Source organism: Leptodactylus fuscus, chromosome 1 (assembly GCF_031893055.1).
Source record: "Leptodactylus fuscus isolate aLepFus1 chromosome 1, aLepFus1.hap2, whole genome shotgun sequence".
NCBI classification, from domain to species: domain Eukaryota; kingdom Metazoa; phylum Chordata; class Amphibia; order Anura; family Leptodactylidae; genus Leptodactylus; species Leptodactylus fuscus.
In genome coordinates, this window is record NC_134265.1 from 111,105,757 (window position 1) to 111,130,062 (window position 24,306).

The 24,306-nt window shown below is 41.9% G+C and overlaps 1 protein-coding gene across 1 annotated transcript in view; it reads right to left on the reverse strand.

The window, feature by feature from the left end:
- The window catches only part of GGT1 (gamma-glutamyltransferase 1), a 67,955-nt gene that overhangs the window by 10,029 nt on the left and 33,620 nt on the right, over window positions 1-24,306 (reverse strand). Inside the window, exons 4-8 of the mRNA XM_075276013.1 lie at window positions 15,200-15,289; window positions 5,162-5,354; window positions 1,932-2,089; window positions 1,685-1,834; window positions 1,139-1,272 (exon numbers count right to left, since the gene is read on the reverse strand). Of these exons, the coding sequence (XP_075132114.1) occupies window positions 1,139-1,272; window positions 1,685-1,834; window positions 1,932-2,089; window positions 5,162-5,354; window positions 15,200-15,289 (725 nt within the window). The remainder of the gene's footprint in view (window positions 1-1,138; window positions 1,273-1,684; window positions 1,835-1,931; window positions 2,090-5,161; window positions 5,355-15,199; window positions 15,290-24,306) is intronic.

The window sequence follows — 24,306 nt, forward strand, 5'->3', positions numbered from 1 at the left end:
TATGAATACTTTTAGAAGCCACTGTAGCTGTGGTGGTGTGGAAACTCTTGAGGGTGGTGTTTGTATCTGTCGTAAGTGTGTTCTTACATTTAGTGGAGCTTGGCCATTAAGAGTACCGTATTTTTCAGACTATAAGGCGCACTTTTTTCCCTCCAGATATGGGAGGAAAATGGGGATGCGTCTTATAGTCCGAATGCAGCAGGTGGATCACTGTGTGCTGCGCTGCTGTGAGGACGACGAGGCAGGTTCACGAGTAGATAGATACTACTGTACATTGACTTGTCTATGTACAGTAATATCTATCTACTCGTGAACTTTGCTCAACTTACCTGCTGCCGCTGCCCTTTGCTGGTCCGGTCCTCTGTCCTTCATGTGGCTTCAGAACGCCCTGTGCCCTGCCTCCGCAGACTAGTATTATAGAGAAGGCGGGGCTTAGGAGAGTGTGGGCGGGTACTGGGAGGGGAGACGTGAGTGATGCACTCACGTCTCCCGCCCACACTCTCCAGCCGCACCAAGTCCCGCCTATTCCCTGCATCTCTACAATACTAGTCTAGAGAGGCGGGGGGGGGGGGGGCAGGGCGCTCTGGACATGTGAAGGATAGAGGACCGGACCGGGTGGGGCGAGGGTCTTAAAGATGGCGGCCTGCAGAGCGGTTGCCATAGCTACCGAGTCTCCGCTGTTACTGTGCCACGCTGGAGCCTCCCCTGACCAGCCTCAATATTAATATTGAGCATCTCCCATAGACTACAATACAATCTATATATATACTGTAAATGGTCAAATCACCCCCATATCCCTAGAATACATATAAAACAAAAACATACACATTTGGTATCCCTGTATCTGAAAACCCCCATTTCTATTTACATTGGTGAAATATTATGTTATTAAATGTTTTACTAATTTTTTTGCTTCAAAATTTTTTTCCCCTATTTTCCTCCTCTAAAACCTTAGTACGTCTTATAGTCCGAAAAATACGGTATATGCCTTGGTCAGTGCAACAACCTCTGCTTAAAGAAGTGAGCTGTGGGGTAGAGGGAGAACCGGGACTGCAGAGACCCAAGGGCCTGAGTGAGGCAGATCCTCATAGTTTAATAATATTCTGTATGCAAGTCTATTAGTCAAAGCTGCTTTTACCTCTGTTATATTTACAAACTTGGGATCTCCTAATAAAGTTCTTTTGGCATAGGCAAAACGGAAAGCTTCTACAATGCGGTGGTAGGTGAGTCCAATAGAGTCAGGTTTTATACTCTGGGCAGAGAAGCCAAAACCTGCCACAAAATATGAGAGAATAAAATACATACCATTATATAATGAATACACATTATTATAAGTGCTACTATAGTGTTGAGCGAGTAGTATTCGATCGAATACCTCGCCAGCATAGGAATGCATGTAATCTGCCGAACACCAAGGGGTTTAACGCTTTGAATATTCGATGCGTTTAACCCCTTGGTGTTCAGCCAATTACACGAATTCCTATGCCGGTGAGGTATTTGATCAAATACTACTCGCTCAACACTAACTATAGTGTGTTAAGTCAATATATGACAATAAGAGGATATACAACATTAAAGTACATGGCATCCCCATGGTCTACTTCAGAGAATGTAATATTCTAAACCACAATAGTCTATGTATCTCTGCAGCACACAAAACCAGCCAATGATAAGTCTGTCTAACCTTTCAGAATATTAAGGATGAGTCCCAAGACAGGACCACTCAGAGGTGCGGTGGGGCTGATCAGGGTGTAGTCTCCAATTTGAAAACGAAGTGGTTCCTCATTGAGGTCAACTGTATAATTTCTTAGATCTTCCTCTGTAATAATTCCACCTGCAGCACAATGTAAGATATATGAGGACATATCATTATACGTCCAGCTGTCCATGTCTTCTATAGACCTGATAAAACAGATCATGTATCACCGTACCTGCTTGTTGGATGTCTTTCACAATCTGCTTAGCAAGTGCACCGGTGTAGAAGGAATTAGGATCATCAGCTAGAATCTGCAGAGTATCCGCGAGTTTAGGCATCTTCACAATATCTCCTTTTTGCAAGGCCTTCCCTTCTGAATTACAGAATACCTCACTGGCAAGACATTATAGGGAGTCTATCAGCAGTATAATAGCTATCAAGCCAATGTCTGTACTTTGTAGGGCGTTTATACACTTTCCAAATATTCCTTTATTATTCTGAATTGCAGCTCCATTTTCATGAATATCAATGTTTTATTCTTATACAAATTAGCTGAAAAGGACTTTAGAGGGATTTCTTCTCCTGCTGGGGGTTTACTGAGACCTGATTCTGCATAAAGTATAAGTCGTGAGTGTGAAAGAGACAATGCACAATTAGTATCCTATATGATGGTAAGGGAATTCTATTATCAGGCACTTCACCCCTAAGTTTTGTGTCAGCTAGGCCTAAGGGCTACAGATAGAATACTAAAAAAAGATATACGAGGTCTGCCAAAGATTGGAAAAAGACATCATCACTTATGATCGCTGTTGATGATTGTTGTATAGTGGCATATGAGTAAAAGAGTCTGTGAAAGACCCCAATGGATCATGAAGGAATCTCCCACTCTCAGTTCTACTCCTCAGTGCCAAACATGGTGGTGTTGAAATAAATTAATATGGCAACTCTCAAGTCTCTGGCAACATCCATAATGTGTTCAAGGATGCGCCTTTGAAACAAAGTATGTTCTGCCCTATAACATATAAGTCATTGACTGCATCTAAAAATATATTTTGCCCTATAAGTGTAGTAACACACTAGCCAAATGTTGCTGACATTATTGCTAAACAGGGTGCCTTTAACAGAGTACTAGCGTTTTGGATTTTGGAGTTTTTCTACAAGTAACCTAGAGCCAAATAAAACTGACAGCAAAGTATGGCTGGGGCCCCACGGGCCGGAAACGTCGCGATTTGTCTGCAGCAGAAACGCTGCAGGAAAAATCGCGGTGTTGTACAGTACAGGCAAAGTGGATGGGATTCATGTGAATCCCATGCCCACTTTGCGGTTAAAACCGCAGCACGGTCACATTGCAATTTCCAAAGCCGGCACATTATGGAAATCACAGCATGTCAATTATATCTACGGAAACGCCAGCGGCTTTCCCGTAGATATAATGGTAACAGAAAGTCCTTAGAGGAAAACTCCATGAACTTTCTGCTCAAAACGCTGTGGGAAGAACCGAGATGCGTTCCCGCCGCGGTTTTTCCCGCAGCACTTTAGCACTGTGGATTATCCTGTGGGGCCTTAGCCTAAAACAATAAAATAAATATATAGAGAGAAAAAATTGTACAGACAAAACCTATAGCTTTTGTTTTGGTGTTCCACATTAACCCACAAGATATTAGACTGAACCCAGTAGGGCTAAGGCACTACTTTGCAGAAACACAGCTTTTTTGTTGCAGATTTTGCTGCGTTTTTTTGAGCCAAGGCAGGAGAACTATAAATGCTTCCTTTATATTTCCTATTCCTTTTGTATCCACCAACTGTGTTTTTACAGTACCAGCAAAGTGAATGAGATTATTATTAATCTCATCCACAAATTATGGAAAAAAGGAGCTGCAGAAAAGTTATGTATGTATAAAAAACACAGCCTGTTCATTTTAGTGAGCGTTTTTCCTATAGATTTAAAGGGGCTCTATCATTGGGAAAAGTCATTTTTAACTAATCACATCCTTGCATAGCCTTTAGAAATGCTATTCCACACCTACCTTTTAGTATGTAGATTGCCTCAGTGGTTTCTGAATAAGTCCGTTTTTATTCATATGCTAATTAGCTTCCAGCTAGCACAGGAAGTTCCCAGCAGCACTCCTCTCTACTATTCTTTCCTATCTGTGTGTGCACACACAAAGCAGCCTGTGCTGTACACATACATAGGAAAGAATAGCAGAGGGTGCACAATGAGGCTAATTTGCATATGAATAAAAATGGGCTAATTCAAAAACCACTGAGGCAATTCATATACTAAAGATAGATGTGGCATAGTTTTTCTAAAGCCTATGCAAGGGTGTGATTAGTTAAAAAATACTTTTCCCAGTGATAGTGCCCCTTTAATAGAAGGAGAAAAGGTACTGCAGAAAAAACACAACACATTCTTGCTGAGTTTCACTACATGGCACCTTAGGCTACTTTCACACTCACAGGATCTGAATAATGGGAATGAAAGTCCAAATGTTATACCTTTTAGGACATGACAATGGAAAAAAAAAAAAAAAAAGTCAGGAGTAGCTTGAAAAGGAATGGAAAATATAAAGGCAGCTCTTAGACGTTTCCCTTCTGTTAAATCTGAAACAAAAAATGCTGTGTTTTTTGCAATGTGGGACTTTAGCCTAAAGGGAATCTGTCAGGTCTGAAATGCCTCCCAAACAGGTAATAGTGCTGGATAGGGGCTGTTACTAGGAGCAAAAACATATCTTCATGTTCAAAAACTGATTAAACAATTCAGAGATAATATTCCTTTTCTGAATATGCAAATCAACCTCAAGTGCATTGGGGGCAGTGCCGGAAAGCATTTTGGATCTGACATACTCCCCTTAAGTATCAAAAGGTCTAGTGTTAAGGAATACAATGAACTTAATTTTAATTTCATATAACTCATTTGGCAAAAGTTGGTTTACAGTGGAGTTTTACAGTCATTTTTAGAGGTTCCAAAGTGTAAATAAAAACAGGAGCAACAGAGGAGCCATTACTTATCATTAGAATCATATTTTAAACTAATTGGAATAACCTTAAGAAAGGCTACTCTTCCCCTACCTTTAGAATTTTTCTCTGCGCCTCCGTTCGGTAGATATCCTGGTTTTCGGCATCATGCTAATGAGTCTCCAGACAACTTGTGCTCAAACAGCACTGGGGCATCCCCTGTGTTGCTTGAAAGCTCTCCAGTGCCACCTCCATTTTCTTCTCCCGCGTCATTGTTACATGTTCATCCAAAATCAACAACTTTGCATGTCTGTGCTGTCTGGAGACTCATTAGCATAACAACAAAAACTGGGATATCTACCGAACAGCGGCGCGGAGGAGAATTCTAAAGGTAGGGGAAGAGTAGCCTTTTTCGAGGCTATTCTGACGTGGGCTTAGTTAAAATTAAAAACAAGATTCTAATGATAGAATCCCTTTAATGGTAGTGACAAATAAAATGTCATTTCTTACCAAAGTGACTTGTCTTGTTCAATAAATGCCTTTGCTGAATTAAGACCCTGCGACAGACCTAAGCCAACAGGAAATCCCTCGCGGGCTAACTTAATGCTTGGTTCAAACAGACGTTTCCATGGTAACTTGCCATGCCGTTGGTGCGCTAACTGGTATCCTCGAAGCTCTCCTGGCACTGCTATGGACAATCCACCTGTAGATGATATGATTATTAATGGAAGATAAATAGCAGGAGGTAAACACACGCTAGAAAAAAAGAATAATAAAAATGAAGTTTTAAGTGCCTGTCAGGCTCTTAAAGGGATTTTCTGGGCAAAAAATATTTTTTCAAAAAAGGTCTGTTAGTACTATTAATAGGTTAAGAAGTGCAATCAAATACCTTTAGCAGTGTTTTGAGTGATTTCTGGGTTTCTCTGGGCACTCCTGACATCTTCTGCATCTGGATCTCTTCTTGTTCTGTTTTCCTACAACTACCATGAAGTCTTGCACTTCACTCAGAGCAGACTCACAACACCTCCTTCTCTCACTCCCCCTTCCTTTCTCACTCACACCAACTCCCTACATCTAGAGCTAGCCCACCCATTACTAGCCTTTGCTAACTAACTCAACCCTCCCACACCCTATCATACTTAGGGCTCGTTCACATCTGCGCCCAGGTGTCCGTTCTGCAGGTTTCCATTTCCTGCATAAAACAGAGCAGGATACAGAAACCTGCAGGAGTCTTTCTCACCCATTCATTTGAATGGGTGAGAAAGCTGTCCGGCCGTGAGCGGCGGTGAGCGTTTTATGCTCTCCGCCGCGAAATCGGGTTCTTTAATCCGGACACAGAGTCGGACATGCAGTACTCTGTGTCCGGATTAAAAAAAAAACGTTTCGTGGCGGAGAGCATAAAACGCTCACCGCAGCTCACGGCCGGACCCGGTCTGTGGTTTCCATCTTCTTGCATGCAGAAGACGGAAACCACAGAACGGAGACCAGAATGCAGGTGTGAACCTAGAGTTACTTGTCTTCCTGTTTGGATATTCTGGGCAGGGAAGGTCACTTGTTCTGGATGGCTGGTACTCTAGCTCTATTCATCAGGTGTGAGCAGCTGGCAAGAAGAAGAGGTGTCGGCCACCCAGAACAAATGATTCCCCATGACCAGAAGATCCGGACAGGAAGACAGGTAAGTTTGATGGCGTGATGGGGGGAATTGGGTATTTGTTTGGTTTAGTATGGGTGAGGTTCATTTTCAGGAAACGGAACATCACTGGAAAATTGGAAAATGTGCCTGGGGTGGTCGCATGATCATCCGACAATCTAGGTAAATAAAGATTTTTGGTAACCTAAGTAATTTGGAAGGTGTGTGTGTGTGTGTGTGTGGTGGGGGGGGGGGGGGGAGGGGTTAGCTTAGGTTAAACTATTCATGGAAATGCAGAATAGCCAAACATGGATTAGCTCCGTTGACCAGGGAAAAACCTCATGTTGATCTAGTGCAAATCAAACTGAAAATCCACAGCAGAAATCCAAACCTCAGATTCCTGTGGCAGATCTTGTAGCAATTCCGATATGCTGAACATATCTTCAGCGGAAACTATAATAATTTCCCATGAATATGTTTGTATTGCGCTGTTGAGAATACTGAAAGAAAGTACCTGTTGGAAAATATGGCCATGGAAATTGCATAATAATTGTATTGCTAATGAAAAGCTATTGGACAAGATCTAATAAAGGAACAGATGACTCTGATCAGACAAGCCAGTTCCAAACCGGTAATCCTCTTTCTATTTACCGTAATTCCTGAACTGCTTTTAAACTGATCAATACTTCTCTTCATATCCTTGCATTGTGTAAATGGATGCATTAACCAAATTGTTTTCCTGCTTTTTTTTGTGTGTGCATCAAGGTTATTATTTCCAACATATTCTAATAATGTGCCACAGGAATCTGGAACTTGCTGCAAAAAAATCATTGGCAAAATTTATAGTAACCGAGCTACATTGCAGATTTTCAGTTCATGGTTGGATCAAAAGTTACTGCTGGCCAACAAATAAAGCCAATGGACAATCCTTACTTGTTAGAAGAGTCTCTTGATAATAAATTGATCACAGCTTATTTGCCGAGATTTCTATCAATCTGCTGAAGTAAACTGGCAATAAGTGTTAATCTCTCCGCATTTGACCACATTATCTGAGTGGTTTAATGCCTGTGATGAGGGCAGATCATACTAGATCTCCAAAACAACCAATCTTCTGGGATATCCTCAATATGCAGTGGCCAATATCTACCAAATACATTGAATTGGGAAAGGCAACTGGTAAGCTGGCGGCAGAGTCATGGGTTCCCAAAGTTCCTCTATTGGTGTGGGAAGCAAAGGATACACAGAAAGGACTTAACATGTCAGTAGCTATCCTCATCTAGCCCCTTGTCTAGCTGAATATCTATGAAAAGAAATGGCCGTGACAGCTGCCTTAAAAGTCAAGATGGAGCACAGCTATATTTTCAAGTCATCAGGTCTCTCCTCCCAGTCCCACGTAGTGGAAGTTGAATATTTTGGAGCACTGATTATACCGGCTAAAGCAGATGTCTTAGTATTCTTAGCAAAGGGATGCTGAATAATAGAGATTCTGCACTTGGTTAGTAAAGACTCTGTCTAAGCTCAACGCATTTCCTCCATGTACATATTGGATGCATCAGAAGAAAAGTATGACCAGCCTTGAAGATACCTGCAGTTAAAAATGCAGTTCCCTATGCCCTGATGGTGTGCATATGAACTAAAAAGATCATCCACCCGCAGAGCGCCACAGTGAGTCCTTTTATATCTGGGACTACAGGTTAACTTGCCTACCGCTCTGCTAATCTGCTTTCTCAAAGTAGCATGTCTAAAAGACTATGCCCCCCATAGCTTGATTAAAGAACCAGAGCGAGGCAGTAGGCATAGTAACAGGATGTTTTGCATATTCCATAGGTTGGAGAGGTGAACTAGAGAATCGTCTCCTGCGTAGATAATGTGGATATTCACCTAGTATGCCATTCAGCTTAAATATTTAATGTGTTCCATGGCAGGCCCGATAGTATCCTGCATATCCATGGTAAATGTCTTGTAGAAGAGCTACTTCTTTGCACATGATGAAAAATAACTATAGGTGTAAATTACCTAGGACACCCACATGTAGATGGGACAAGAAAATTCCATATACTATACAAAGCTCAGACTTACCCTCAACCGATGGTGTAAAAGGAGTAGAATATCAAGGAGCCAAAATTAATTAATTGTGGTTCAAGTAAAAACCTCATTATCTGAACTTATTTATGAAAATACGGAACACAATATACCTACACAACCCTCAATTAGGGAAGAGGGAAGGGGGAACATTACCCCCAAAATAGTGTCCCCTTCCTAAAGATGGAATTTCTTTAGAGTAAGGAGGAGAGAAAAGGAAAGGGAAAGGAATGGTGTGGAGAGATCTTTAGACCAATAAGAATACACGGCAGGGTAGAGGGGCACCTAAGGACATCCCCAAGCTTGCTACATATCAAAAGGTTAGGACATTATTTTTAAATAATTGAAGTAAAAGAAATAATTTCATTAAGACCCAAAGGCTTTGGAGTTCTGGAGCCTATAGGTCCATGGGGCCTCTCTCTGTAATGTTCTTTTTGTTCAAATCACCTCTGCCAATCGAGGGTCTCGCCACCTTGATACCCTGGAATGATATTGATTTTGGATTGCCACCATGTACCTCCCATATATTGTAGCTAATAGGCTTATTTCTTTCCGGTTCACATTGCCAATATGCTCCAGAATCCTTCTCCTTAATTTGCGTGTGGTTTTCCCCACAAAGTTCTTAGGAGATTCTCAGGTGGCCATATAGACCAAACCCATTGTCCTACAATTTATGAAGTCTCGGATGGTATATGAGACTCCAGTGGTAATAAAAAAATATGGTTCTCAGTGAGAACACCAAGGGGAAGATTTATTAAGGGTTAATAAACAGCCATGAGTGAAGTGTACCACAACGCCTCTTAATAAATTGACATACAGTATCTCAGGCGATCCATGAATCTACACCAGTACATTTGTTTGAGTGGGAATCCTGTCCCCTGTAGTTCAACTTTTAAGAAAACTGGCAAGACCAGTGCATATCAATGAAAAGTCACAATCTTATGGCTGTGCGGCAAAAGTTTTGAAAAGCCAGTATTTTTCAATTTATTTATACCAGGCAGCTCAGAGTTATAAAACTTACTGTGTGCAACCACCATTAGGGAGATCTCAGTTTATAGGAATTAATACAGCTACCATTGAACTCAATGGAAGCTGTAAAACTCTACTTGCACTCTTCTCCCCTAGTGGTGGCTGCCAGTAATTGCATCAGTGTAATGAAGCAAAAGATGGACTACCCCCATGATCCCAAGAGCATTTGCATAGTCTGCCTACATAGTAGGTATACCACTGGTCAGTGTCTAGGGATGGGTGAACTTTTTAGTGGTTTCCTCATTATCCAGAGTATAATAAGTGAAGGCTCAGGGTAGATGATGAAAAAAAAAATTATATTCACATTGCCTCACCTATAGTGGACATATTTTTGGTCTTCATCTGACATCATGTGTCTCAGGACCACTGCTGAGACCGGTGAAGGGGCTTCAGGGGTCACATAGGTTGCACTGAGCATCACGACAGGACCCTGGGTTTGTGATGTCAAACAAAGGCCAGAAGGGGCTTACAGGGATATTCCCATCTCACGAATCCTATCTATGCTGGTAGCTTATGTAAATTGAAGGCTTTTCCTAAATATATTGCTTTAGAAATTATGCTTTTTTTCCTGCTATGTGAACTTATTCCTCCCATTGTTAAACAGCATTTCCATAATGCTGGACCTGTGCGATAAGACAAGTGACATCTTTCACTGGTCTCACTGTTATCTACAGCCCTGCCAGCAGGACAATCAGTTCAGCTAATTGCAGTTGCTGATAAATCTGAGTCTGTTATCTCTCTATGTAAACACATGGATAACACTGAGCCCATTCTCTACAAGCATGTGCATACTATTTGATCTGCATTTATATAAGATTTCTAGTAATCATAAGTATTGTGGTCCTTCATAGTGTCCTGTTCAGCAAGATGGGAAGGGGGGGGGGGGGAATACAGTAAGAGGGAAGAGGAAATAAAAGGCAAAGCTGCTGAAACAAAGAGATGGGAAAACCCCTTTAAGGAGGATGCTGGAGACCACCATGGACCAGAAAATATGTCCAGGAGCTTTATAGCCGTTACATTAAGATTTTAACTGGTACCAGAAATTCCAGTGTTTAATACTTCAAAACAGAAATTTCTGGAGGGGCTCCTTTGTGATAGAGCAGTCTTGGGAAAAACTGATATTGCTTAAAACCACTTCTTGGTGTCATGTGTTTTGCAGGTGTTACTGTAATATGAACTTCTTGTTCTTCTTCTTCTCAGTAAAGGCACTACTATGTTAAGGGGGTTATCTAGTTTTATAACATCGATGGACTATCCTTAGAATAGGCCATCAATATCAGACCTGCGCTAACAGGACCCTGCAGATTTGCATACCATGAGCTGTGCTGCTCACTCGCCATACATATTGTAGTGGCAAGTGTAGGTACTGCAGCACTGTCCTATTGAAATCTATCGGACAGAGTTGGAATACCTACCTACACTAGCCATCAATGTTACAAACCTGGATAACCCCTTTAAATAACAGGCCCGATTTGGCCATTTTAAAGGTATTATTTGTGAAATATTGTGTAAAGATTATGAAATATTTCTTATATTTATTTTTTCCCATTTTTACATCATGGTTATTCACTATATAAATATTGAACTGTTTATGCTCTAGGTGATTCATACTTTAAGTGAATCATATTGTACAATGGGATGCACAATGCCAAATATTGCATAGCTCTAATCCAAAGCTTAGTATTTCCTGATACTACCACACCTTTTCAGAACTAGGACTCTAGGAGACTCTATCCTCATATAAACGCATACTGTTTCAGAGGCGCAATCCTAAACTCCTGGACCCCATTGCAAAATCTGTAATGGGGCACCTACCTACTTTTTGCCATTTAAAATAGTAGTATATTTAATGGAAGCCCTCAGGGTCCAGCACCTGGTAACAACTTCAGCCACTGCATCCCCTATAGCTGCATCCTCTTATTTAGTTTCACAACTATTTATTTAACTATTACAGTACAGTGTTGGTCAAAAGTATTGGCACCCCTGCAATTCTGTCAGATAATACTCAGTTTCTTCCAGAAAATGATTGCAAGCACAAACTCTTTGGTAATATCTTCATTTATTTTGCTTGCAATGGAAAAACACAAAAGAGAATGAAAAAAAAGTAAAATCATTGATCATTTTACACAAAACTCCAAAAATGGGCCGGACAAAAGTATTGGCACCCTCAGACTAATACTTGGTAGCACAACCTTTAGGCAAAATAACTGCGAACAACCGCTTCCGGTAACCATCAATGAGTTTCTTACAATGCTCTGCTGGAATTTTAGACCATTCTTCTTTGGCAAACTGTTCCAGGTTGTCCCTGAGATGTGAAGGGGGCCTTCTCCAAACTGCCATTTTGAGATCTCTCCACAGGTGTTCTATGAGATTCAGGTCTGGACTCATTGCTGGCCACTTTAGAAGTCTCCAGTGCTTTCTCGCAAACCATTTTCTAGTACTTTTTGAAGTGTGTTTTGGGTCATTGTCCTGCTGGAAGACCCATGACCTCTGAGGGAGACCCAGCTTTCTCACACTGGGCCCTACATTATGCTGCAAAATTTGTTGGTAGTCTTCAGACTTCATAATGCCATGCACACGGTCAAGCAGTCCAGTGCCAGAGGCAGCAAAGCAACCCCAAAACATCAGGGAACCTCTGCCATGTTTGACTGTAGGGACCGTGTTCTTTTCTTTGAAGGCCTCTTTTTTTTCCTGTAAACTCTATGTTGATGCCTCTACTTTTGTCTCATCTGACCAGAGAACATTCTTCCAAAACGTTTTTGGCTTTCTCAGGTAAGTTTTGGCAAACTCCAGCCTGGCTTTTTTATGTCTCTTGGTAAGAAGTGGGGTCTTCCTGGGTATCCTACCATACAGTCCCTTTTCATTCAGACGCCGACGGATAGTACGGGTTGACACTGTTGTACCCTCGGACTGCCTGGCAGCTTGAACTTGTTTGGATGTTAGTCGAGTTTCTTTATCCACCATCCGCACAATCTTGCGTTGAAATCTTTCGTCAATTTTTCTTTTCCGTCCACATCTAGGGAGGTTAGCCACAGTGCCATGGGCTTTAAACTTCTTGATGACACTGCGCTCGGTAGACACAGGAACATTCAGATCTTTGGAGATGGACTTGTAGCCTTGAGATTGCTCATGCTTCCTCACAATTTTGATTCTCAAGTCCTCAGACAGTTCTTTGGTCTTCTTTCTTTTCTCCATGCTCAATGTGGTACACACAAGGACACAGGACAGAGGTTGAGTCAACTTTAATCCATTTCAACTGGCTGCAAGTGTGATTTAGTTATTGCCACCACCTGTTAGGTGCCTCAGGTAAGTAACAGGTGCTGTTAATTACACAAATTAGAGAAGCATCACATGATTTTTCAAACAGTGCCAATACTTTTGTCCACCCCTTTTTTTATGTTTGGTGTGGAATTATATCCAATTTGTCTTTTTGACAATTCTTTTTGTGGTTTTCCATTGAAGACAAATTAAATGAAGATAATAATACCAAAGAATTTGTGATTGAAATCATTTTATGGAAGAAAATGAGTATTATCTGACAGAATTTCAGGGGTGCCAATACTTTTGGCCAACACTGTAAAATACCATTGCTATGCTATGTATGTATGAATATTATGGGGTGCCAATCTTGGGGCCCAAAGCAAGGCTTGCAGAGAGATTGGGGCTACCGGTGCAGATTCTAATGTCACCCATTGTGGGCAGTCGGTTTCATTGTGGATAGCACTAAGTTGGGAGAGCCTTGTAGCTAAGTAATATTTATAAAGGTGAAGGACTGATAACTGACCGACAAGTAAATATAAATGCAAAAAATATGTGCACTAATTAGAAAACTAACAAACCAAAAATGAAATGCACTAAAACTTGACCTTTATTAGTAATTTTAAAAGCCCCCCAAAAATAGTCGTACCGTTTGACTATCACCAATAATATGAGATATTAGAAGGTGGAATGGAGGGGTAATAATGTCTTAAATATGTAAGTCTGTCAGGAAAAGGCCTTAATGTTCGACCTATAAAATCCACCTGACATAGACTCACTAGCCTTAGGCTGAGTTACTGGTCTATCTGGTTTTTGTTATTTGGTTCCATGAATCACCCACAACCCCCACATACTAGATTACAGGCATGCATACGGCTGAGCCGATGTTAGGGCCTAATACATACTAGCAGGGAATGTAGTTATCACTCCCTCCTATTTAAAACCCTCCACCCCACACACGCTCAATTGTCAACACATTAGTAGATTAAAAGCTCGGCCTGACGGTCCGTTTCACCAGACAAAAGCCGGTTTATCAGAGACAATGCGAGCTATTTACCGTATTTTTCGGACTATAAGACACACTTTTTTTCCCCCAAATTTGGGGGGAAAAGAAGGGTGCTTCTTATGGTCTGAATGTGGCCACCCGCCATCCGCTGTAATAGAAAGGCGGATGCCGGCGAGGGATAGACGCCGGCACAGGTGCCGGGGCCTGAGACATCGCTGCCCTGCCCTGCATGAAGCCAGCAGCGGGAGGAGTGATGCTGCTATTCCGCTCCTCCGTCCCCCCGCCGGGAATATCAGCATCGCTCCTGCTGCTGCTGGCTTCATGCAGGGCAGGGCAGCGATGTCTCAGGCCCCGGCACCTGTGCCGACGTCTATCCCTCGCCGCCATCCGCCTCTCTATTACAGCGGATGCCGGGTCTGTAATGGCGGCCCCTTCTCCCCCAGGGCCGGTCCCCACCGTTCCCGTAGCTGTAAAGTTGCAGGCTGGTTCCTGTGCGGCGATATCGCAGGAGCCAACCTGTTCGGGTGACAGCCGGGAGCCGGGGGGGAATAAAATGGTTAAAAAAAAAAAAAGCTTTAAAAATATATAATAAAAAAATGAAATAAGTAAAAGTTCTAAATCACCTCCTTTCCCTAGAATATATATAACAGTAAAAAATCATATGTCAAACACATACACATTAGGTATTCCTGTGTCCGAAAATGCCCAGTCTACTAATAGTTTTCCTGTATGGTGAACGTCAATATCACAATTGCTAAACTGCCGGGGTTTTTTTCAATAAAAGGTGATCTAAGCAATAGATATTCCCCAAAATGGTTATAACTAAAAAGTACATCTGGCCCCGCAAAAAAAAAAAAACACTCTATGCATCCCCGTACAGCTGCAGGGTCACCTGTCAATGTGGCCTTGCAGCTGTTGCAAAACTACAACTTCCATATATTAAATATTTTACCATTTTTTGCTTCAAGATATTTTTTCCCTATTTTCCTCCTCGTCTTATAGTCCAGTACGTCTTATAGTCCGAAAATACGGTAAATAAGGCCTGCAATGTTGCATAGCATCAATATGTGTTAGTAGCGTGTAGTCGCTCAGGTCGGCTGTAATGTATAGCCACACCAGCGGCCAGTCCTAACATCGGCTCAGCTCGATTGTATGCATGCCTGTCCTCTAGTATGTGGGGGTTGTGGATGATTCATGAAACCAAATAACAAAAAACAGTTAGACCAGTAACTCAGCCTAAGGCTAGTGAGTCTATGTCAGGTGGATTTTATAGGTCGAACATTAAGGCCTTTTCCCGAGAGACTTACATATTTAGGACGTTATTACCACTCCATTCCACCTTTTAATATCTCCTATTATTGGTGGTAGTCAAACGGTTCCACTATTTTGGGGGGGGCTTTTAAAATTACTAATAAAGGTCGAGTTTGAGGGACTGATAACCCTCCAAATCTATTCTCTTTTATTTAATACTAAGTTTTCTGGGAAGGCTGATAAAAAATATCCATTCCCATAAGGAAACAAATTCAGGACTTTGTGATGTTACCTCTTAGTGATAACTCTGAGTTATTTCCATACATTCCCTCTGTGGCATATATTGGGGCAGTTTCACGAGCATTTATCACCTCAGCCTTTCCTGTAAGAAAAATAAAAGGAAAAAATTAGCTCAGGCATTCATTTTATTACAAAGTGTATATGTCGCAGGGAAATGATGACACTAAGGATTTGATCAAATCTCGGGAGATGTTAAAATAAGAACTGTTGGGTCATTTCCCTAAAGAAAGTCAGTGATTTGATCAAATCCCTGACCTGTTTTAGTGAAATGATGAAATAACACACTATAACAGTTGAAGCATTGTAATCAATTAATTCAAATACTGGCAGATCTTTTGAAGTTGAAGCGTCGTCATTGTTGTTCTCTAACGAAGCTGCTGTTAAGTCTTCTGGTGTTAAAATAATGTCATGGTCCTTCTGATTAAGAAGTAGATCCAAGTCCTCTTTGGTAACAAGTTTTTCAAGCAACTCTTTCGAAATGTGAAAAGATTGGAGTCCTGTTTTTGGTTCTGTTCCAAATAAAGCTTTGTAAGGTGATCGTTTAATGGTTCAATGAAAAGAGGAATTCTTTTGGAATTGAACCTATAGCCCAATTTTTTGTGTCATTGTCAATGAGCGAAGCACGTAACATAGCTTTAACATCTTGATTTGATCGCTCAACAGATCCTTGACTAGCTGGATGTCTAGGCCTACCATTTAAAATTTTGCATGTTAATTTTTGTATGACAGCAGCCGTAAACTCACGGCCATTGTCGCTTTGTAGTATATGAGGACAACCTTCTTCCAAAAATAATTTTAATAGCTCCATTGCTACTTCAGTAGCTCTTTTTGAAGTCAACGGTCGAAGAAAGCTGAATTTCGTTGCGTGGTCCTGCTATTATAATAGCCATTTGTAATTTCTATCTGGGGTGGACTGTAAGTCAACTAAATCGACTTGGCCACAATGATTGAAGTTGCTAGACACAATTGGGCAAACAACGATTCCTTTTGCTGGAAAAAATTTTTTTAGACTGACATACCGTGCACAGCTTTAAAAACTCCAGTACAACTGAAGTAGGTATTAGGTATTTCAATTTCAAACTATACAGCATTTTATCTCTTCCTCTGTGGCCAGTTGACTGATGGGTTTCTCGAAGTATGTGGTAAAAATTTTCCGTTGGCACTATTTTCACAACTGGATCGGAGTCAGACTTTCTCTTCAAAATCAAAGATTTTTTTAGTACCTACTTCCATAACATTGTATTTTTTCCATAATAGTCCTGTGTATGTGTCCTTTGTTCAATGACTGTGATAGCTTCTTCTATCCTTTGTGAGTCCACAAAGGTTTTTCTTTATCATGCCGCTTGTTCAAAAACGTCCTGATACTTTCAGTAAACTGTTCTTCAGATACAAATTCGGTCAGAGTTTGATTTTTTCTATATCTGAACCCATTTTTCATGTGTGTCACGTCAGAAGCGCGGCGCTTCATACAGTGGTGAGGTAAAGCGAAAGTGAAACAGAGCTGTGCGAGTCCTGACTTGTGCTATTTCAGCATTTCATTAAAACAGGTCAGAGATTTGATCAAATCAGTGACTTTCTTTAGGGAAATGACCCAACAGAGTTGTTATTTTAACATCTCCCGGGATTTGATCAAATCCCCAGTTTCATCATTTCGCTGCGACATATATAAGATAAGATAAAATAAGATAATCCTTTAATAGTCCTACCATGGTGAAAGACAATGTGTTACAGCAGCATGGATAATACAATAATAATACAAAATATCGACGGTAGAGGCATTACAGTGACAGTAGGTACAGATAAAAAATAAAGGTTAAAAATAGTAGGAGGGATATCACAACTTAAGGATCTTTCAGTTCTCTGTATGGAATGATCTCTGCTTAGCTCGGTGTTGGTTGTACAGCCTAACCGCCGTGTAGAGAAAAGACTATATGTACATTATACCAGGTCTTCTTACAGGAACAGTCAGGTCCAGCATTAATCCCTGGCAAACCTGGGCAGGTGTTGGGGCTCAGAGCACCTGGGAGCCCACTTTATACACATGGAAACGCTCATTGGGCTGTCAAGAGCCAAGAGGTACGTGCAGATTTCACTTTCTGCCTGTAGTTCCCCTGCCCCTTTCCTCCTATGATGCTGACAGGGTACCTGCAGCAATTTTCATATATACCGTAATATTCTAATCACTTTTTCTTCTGCTGCTAATTTCCCCATTATGGCTGCAGCACAGGGCACTGTACAGCTCAACAGATCCCTGACACAGAAAGAGAAATCTGAGTCAAGAAAGCTGCTTGCCGTCTATAACTCAAATCCTATCAGCAATAACATAAGCAGCCATAACTAGACTTATCTTACATGTTCAGTCCAGTGCAAAGAAAAAGCTGTTTGCAGATGTGTGAGGAGGCTGTGAAGAAAATCAGCCCCTCCCCTTTCCATTCATTGCATGAAGAAAGATCAGTCTGAACCCCTAATTTTTAACTGAATACATGATATAATGGGCGTAGGCCCGAGGGGAGGGAGGACATGGAACGGTTAAACCTGTGCCAGAACTTGAGATGTCCCCACATATAGAAGTTAGGGGGAGGTGACGAATCCCTAAGAACTCTCCCAGCTAGCGGTCAGGGCTAGAGGAAACCTGAGAGACTACCAGGATGGATTCTCTGAAACAATACCTCAATGCCCTAGGGGTCTGAGTGTGGATCTGGGACATGCCAACACTCAAGAAGAGGACCCAGAGCAGGCATGAGGTGGGGCTCAGGGCATGAGGCTTAAGAGTGTCTCCACTCAGACTTGGGAGGAAGAAGATATCAGTGAACCTGAAGTGGTTTAAGTACCAGAACCAGTGTTGGGGGAGAAGACTAGGACCAACGTTATAGCAGGGTTCCCCGAGGGTCCCATAACCAATGCTGTCTTAGATGGAACCCAGCCAGCTTCCCAAGGGAATGGCCTAGTAGAGAGGCTGCAACTTTCCTCCTCGCCTTCCTTTAGTACAGAGTCTGGGGATGGGAAGCTGGAGAGCATAAACACTTTGTGAGTATGCGGCCTGTGGCGGAGTTTAGGCACAAGGTTCTGCAGGAGAAAGAAGTGGCCCATAGTGATCATGTAGGGGACGATCCATTACTAAAGGAGATGCTGTACAGGATCATAAAGGACAATACCGGATCACCCCCTAACACCAGATTCCCGACCATAAGTGTCCTAAATTATCAGTTGCTGATGTGTACAGCAGTTTGCAGTTTCCTCATTCAGCCTTGAACTCAAAGAGTAAAGGCCCGCAGGCTGGTAAGGTGTGCAGGGTCCGAGTTCCCGATATTATCATGGCATGGTCACTCGATAATGGTTTATGAGTCTGCAAACATTTACTAATGGTGTGTGCCATTTATAAGTCATGCAGCAAATAAAGGGGGAGATGTGATGAAATAAGCTATGTAATATTACTTATTTATATTGATGTGTTATCAATGTACCTCAGTGGTTTGCGTGTATACATGGGGGTCAGAGGAGAATTTGCCTTTCTCTGGCTGACCAGATGTTGTTTTATTGCTTTATGATGTTTTGGTTTAGTGACTCTGAGACAATAAGGGGAGTTCCCTGGGCTGACATCCAGAGCCAGGACAGAGACACAGCTTTCTCACAGCCAGGAAAACATCCTTCTTTCTCAGGATCCTGAATTGGGGATTGAGAGGAGGGGAGCACCCTGGCAGTGAGGTGTGCCTGGGAGACCTAGAGCTTTTGTCACATCTATGGAGTCAGCTAAGAGAACTGGATGTGTCCATTTTCACTACAGAAGATCTCCAAGCTCCTGGAAAGATTCTTTTAAGTATTATTCTGTTTTCCTCCAATTTATTTTTAAAGCTGTGTTGCCATGTTATGTTATTCTTGTTAACTTCCCTTTGGGTATTAAATTGTTAAATTCAAGGTTATTTTGAGATGCTGTATGAACCCATTAGCTTTTGATGTATGTGAGTCAAATCAGTGGTGGTGGCGGTGTGTATTTAGGGGCGCATGGACTGTTTTGGGGAACAACTTACACTCAATTTGTAGCCTGAATGAAGGGTGAATGAAATATTGAGTGAGTGGAGTGAGTTGAGTCCTGACAGCTGCACCAGCGTCATGTGCTAGGACGGCCCATACGTGACATTATGTTTAGCTGTCACTACTCAAATTACATTATATTGTGTATAAGATATAAGCATGATGTATTAGATTCCTAAGATTCTCAGCGCATTTCCCCCTATTGCAGAGTATCTAAGAGTTCATCAGGAGAAGTAAATAAAGATAAGGTCCTTCATAAGTATAAGATTTGCATTTACTGGGATGGTGGGCACCAGTACTAGAATAGCCAACGCTGAATACTGGAAGAAGCAGGATTTAAAAAGCCGTATCCCATCTATCTGCTCTGCCCCTTTTACTGACATAAGCAGTGTTGGACCGATCGGATTGCAGGACACTCCCCAGAAGGACGTATACCTGAAGGTGAGGTCTGTTAACTAGGTAGTGAGGACGCTACCCCGCCTCACTATTTACAGCGCTGGTTCGAGGAAGTAGAGGTAAGTATGTTACAATTGGTTTAATGTGTGGTACATACCAATCATATACATGAATATATAGCGGACCGAGTAACTCTAATAGGAGGCTAATCAAAGAGAGGATGGCTCAAAAAGACAATGGAGCTGTCCTTCGGGTTATAAAATATAGAGCCACATTTGACCCAAGGAAAATCAACGATATAAAAATAAATAACTCACGCAGTATGGCCAGAGTCATTTTGCCATTGTGCATTACATCTGCATGAGTAATGATATGCAATTGTGAAGTGGAATATAATAGAAGGAGGATTGATGCATTATTAGTATAAAAATTACAAAATAGTGTGTTATAAGCACTATCCAATCAGGAGGACTATTGAAATAATAGTTAATACTGCACTCAGGTATAGAGGTAATGGGATACAGAGAATACCGTTATTCACTTCTGAGCATGTACCAGAGTTGACATATGATTAAAGTCTAGCATATAACAAGCCCCCTAATGTCCCGGACCCTGTGGCATCCGCTACCACAGTAGTTACGCCCCTGTCCTATTGCATGCCTCACAGAGTCTCTGAAATCATGACACACAAAACATTGTTAGAGGCTGGTGAATGCCACATTATACATGATGTCATATGCATAAATCATAGGATCATCTTACTAATAACCACCAATATTGTCAAACCCATGAACAGAAGATCAGAAAGAGAAACTGAATAGATCCATAAAGAAGCTACATGAAAGATGCAAATGAAATAGATTAATTTAGGTCAAGTGTCTTTGCACTCTGATAGCAGAAAATGCACTCCATCTCTCATTGGTTGCCAAACTAGTTTAATACCCTGAAAGCATAAGCATCGAGGATTCCCTTCACTATATTCCCAAACATAGTGCTGAGGGTCCTGTGTTCTTTGCACACTATGGACCGTACATGATTGAGTATCCGCAGTCGGAACTCTTTCTTGGATTTTCCAATGTAGTTGAGAGGGTAGGGGAAGGTAGCCACACACATCACCCCTGCTGTCCAACAGTTGATAAAATTATTAGTGGCATCAAAGGAACGAGTTGAAACATATTGTACCTAGTCACTTTTAAGGACAACATCGCATGCCTTGCAGTCATCGCGTTTAAATGTCCCATTGCGGACATTCTATTCAGCCAGGTAGTATTCTGTCTCTGAGGATTTAAATGGCTTTGGGTTAGACAGTCACCAAGATTCTCTCCTCTCCTGTAAGTGACAGAAGGGGAGGGGGTGACCAGGCCACTAACGTCCAGGTCCACTTGTATACCCCACCATCAAGGGAACCCCAATTCATCAGTATGTAGGAGACCTGCAACAGAAAGTGCCCTATTAGAGCCTTCTACTATCATCCATGTAGAATTCTCTCACCATTGTGGTGCCCCACGAACTGTAAGAGAATTTGGCAGAATGACACAGGTGAAGAGCCACCACCATGGGCCTCCTCCCTGGCATCATCTGCACACTACTAGCCCTGGGATGTTGGAATTTTTAGAATAAATGCCCTGTAATAGGTGTTCACAATGTAAGGTGGTAGGAGCCACCAGCTTCTACACAATGACCTTAGGTGGGTGACTTGCTTAGAGCCTTACCCAGGATTGGCCTGTTTAACTGATGTGTATATTTACTTGGGATTTGTGCCCTCTATTGTCCATTTTATGACATGTATTATGTTGAATATGCTAATGACTTATTGCACTATATGATTTAACACTGTGAGGACGGGTTCACACCTGCGCCCGGTCTCCGCTTTGTGGGTTTCCGTCTTCTGCCCGAGAAACTGGACAGGAGACGGAAACTCAGCAGTCAGTGTCCACCCGTGAGCGTCTTCTGGTCTCTGTGGCGAAACCTTTTTTTTTTAACCGGACACAAAGTCCTGCATGTCTGACTTTGTGTCCAGTTAAAAAAATACCGGTTTCGCCACGGAGAAGCAGAAGACACTCACAGGCGGACACTTTGCCAACCCATTCAAATGAATGGGTTTGAAAACTGACTGCTGGTTTCAGTCTCCTGTCCAGTTTCTCGGGCAGAAGACAGAAACCTACAAAGTGGAGACCGGGCGCTGGTGTAAACCCGCCCTCATACCGTGTTCTGCTGCTGAGTCACTGTGTCTACATTAGTCTGGTATTTTCTGGAAAGAAGGCAGTGAGGTGATTTTCCAAAACGGGTGAAACCAGGTTGTGACCATTTGCTGTGCAGCAGGCATTGTCTCTTTGGCGCCACTCTACATAGAGTCTTTGTGCACTATGACCTGACACCTTGTAGTCACGCTGGGTGGGAAAACTCTCATATAAAATGGTTTTTGTGCACCTTCACATCTTTATATCTTCTCTCTGGACCTCTATTACTACCACTCTGACGTTCCATCCATGTCTGTTTCTGAAGCCCACTCTAGTGAATCTGTTGTGTGCCTGATAATAGAATACGGTGAGTATTGAGCGAGAAATGGCTGTCACGTTGGACTGCTGATGTTGATCTTGACTTTCTTACTACCGAGCAACTGATACTAATCTGTTATGCTAAACATCATCTACCTCAATAAACACTAGTGACTGTGTATTTCTTGACAATGACACTAGTACAGTCAAGAAGAGGAAATCAAGTTGCAATGTTGGAGTAGTGGGAGGTGAGCATCGCTTGAAATAACCCTTGTTGGCGTAGTTGGAGTGGAATTTGGGCAACGGGCTCCTACAACATTTCCAGAGAGTATCACAAAGACATAAGCAACAAAAGGAGAGAGCAGCACCAATAGCACAGACCAAGACAGTAATGCTGATTCAAGCAAATACCTAGGTTTTTGAAGAATGTTATGAAATGTCATGAGATGTTTCAGATACTGTACCCCCTGTGGGGCTCTCTGGATTTTAGAGACATATTTTCAATGACATGTCAGAAGTTATTTAAATTATGAAATGAAATGATGAATTGTATTTCTCCAGTGTGCACAGGACCGATGCTAGGAGGGGAAAATTGGGCAATTGCCCAGAGCCCTATTCATAAAGATGACCTCTGCTTCAGCACTGATGTTTAGCTGCCTGTCTGTAGTAGCAAGCAAGTCAGTGGCTAAAAAAAACAGTCATAGCTGAAACAGACAAGTATACAGGACTCCAGCAGGCATCATTCTGATATACTCCCTCCATCCAGCATCAAGATACAGGGTATAAAAATACAGACATCATTGTGACACTGTACACCATCAGGACACTGTTGTGACGTCAATGTACATGTACATGTACAATGTATGTGCTTCAGTGATATTCTAGGGTTCTAGGTGCATTCCAGAACAGGAAGAGAATTAGGTACTGAATCAATTCTGCAGTTTGTTTTTTAATTCTCTCTGGCCTGGGATCTGATTGATATAATAATATTATACAGCCTTATATATGTATATGAAAATGAGTCATTTTTCATGTACATATATAATATGACTTTCATATGTGGTTAGCCCCTATAAACCTATTCTCAGGCTAGGTTCACATCTATGCTGGAGTCTTAGTACGAGATTCCGCCACAGATTTCGCTTAAAATCGGTGGAGAGAAAAGTCCTGCTAGTGTGAACCAACGTAATATTGACATGCAGCAGGTAGGTATTAGTGGATTAGCCCTATTATATACCTCCCAACTTTCAAAGGACAGAAAGAGGGACAATATGAGCGGCGCACCATGGCAAATTTAGCACCACCTTCTTCTATGTTGACTCCGCCCACTCTGATCCATTTTTGTATGTGCCCCCACACAGTATAATGCTCCTATAGTCACCCATTATATGCCCCCACATTATAATGTTCATCTCCTATTACCCGACAGTATGAGGTCCCTCTCCTGGTGCCCCAGTTTAAACTGGGGGAAATTAAAGGGGGATCAGGAAGGTGACATTAAACCATGGGGGTAGTTGATTGGGGACAATAAACTGTGGGCTACTGGAGGGGGACATTAAAAATGGATCAATTGTTGGGTCAGAAAAGAAAGACCAATGAAATTCAGCCATTTTTTTATTGACAGTCCTCATGGAATAAACTGAGGGGGTGGCATTTTTTTAAATTTGCAGCTACTTACTGTGATATTGCAATAGATAACAGTTGATAATTTTTACTCACCTGTCCGCACTCCTGTTCAGGCCGCTCTCAGTGGATAGGTGAGTAAAATTTATCAGTAGCAGCCTAACTTAGACTGTGTGTGTGTGGGAAGGGGGGAATATAAAAGGGGGTCATAAACTGTGTATGTGGGGGACCAAAAAAGGGGGTCATGTATCATGTGGGGGCCGAAAAAAGGGGGTGTTATACTATGTAGGGGCCAAAACAAGGGAGTTTTTGATTTAGGCATGGCCTAATTAGTGGGGCTCCATCATGCAACTGGGTTAGGTATATCTTTTATTTTGGAGGGGTGTCTTTCTATAGTTCACCTAATGCAGCAGAGAGGCTATCCCCAGATTGTGTAGAGATAACTCACTGGCAAGTTGGTCCAGGAGTCTTCTTTGGCCCTGCACATTGAAGCAAGGTTTACTGAATTTAACTTTACTGGGGACAATGCACCTGCGCCAATGTGATCTCC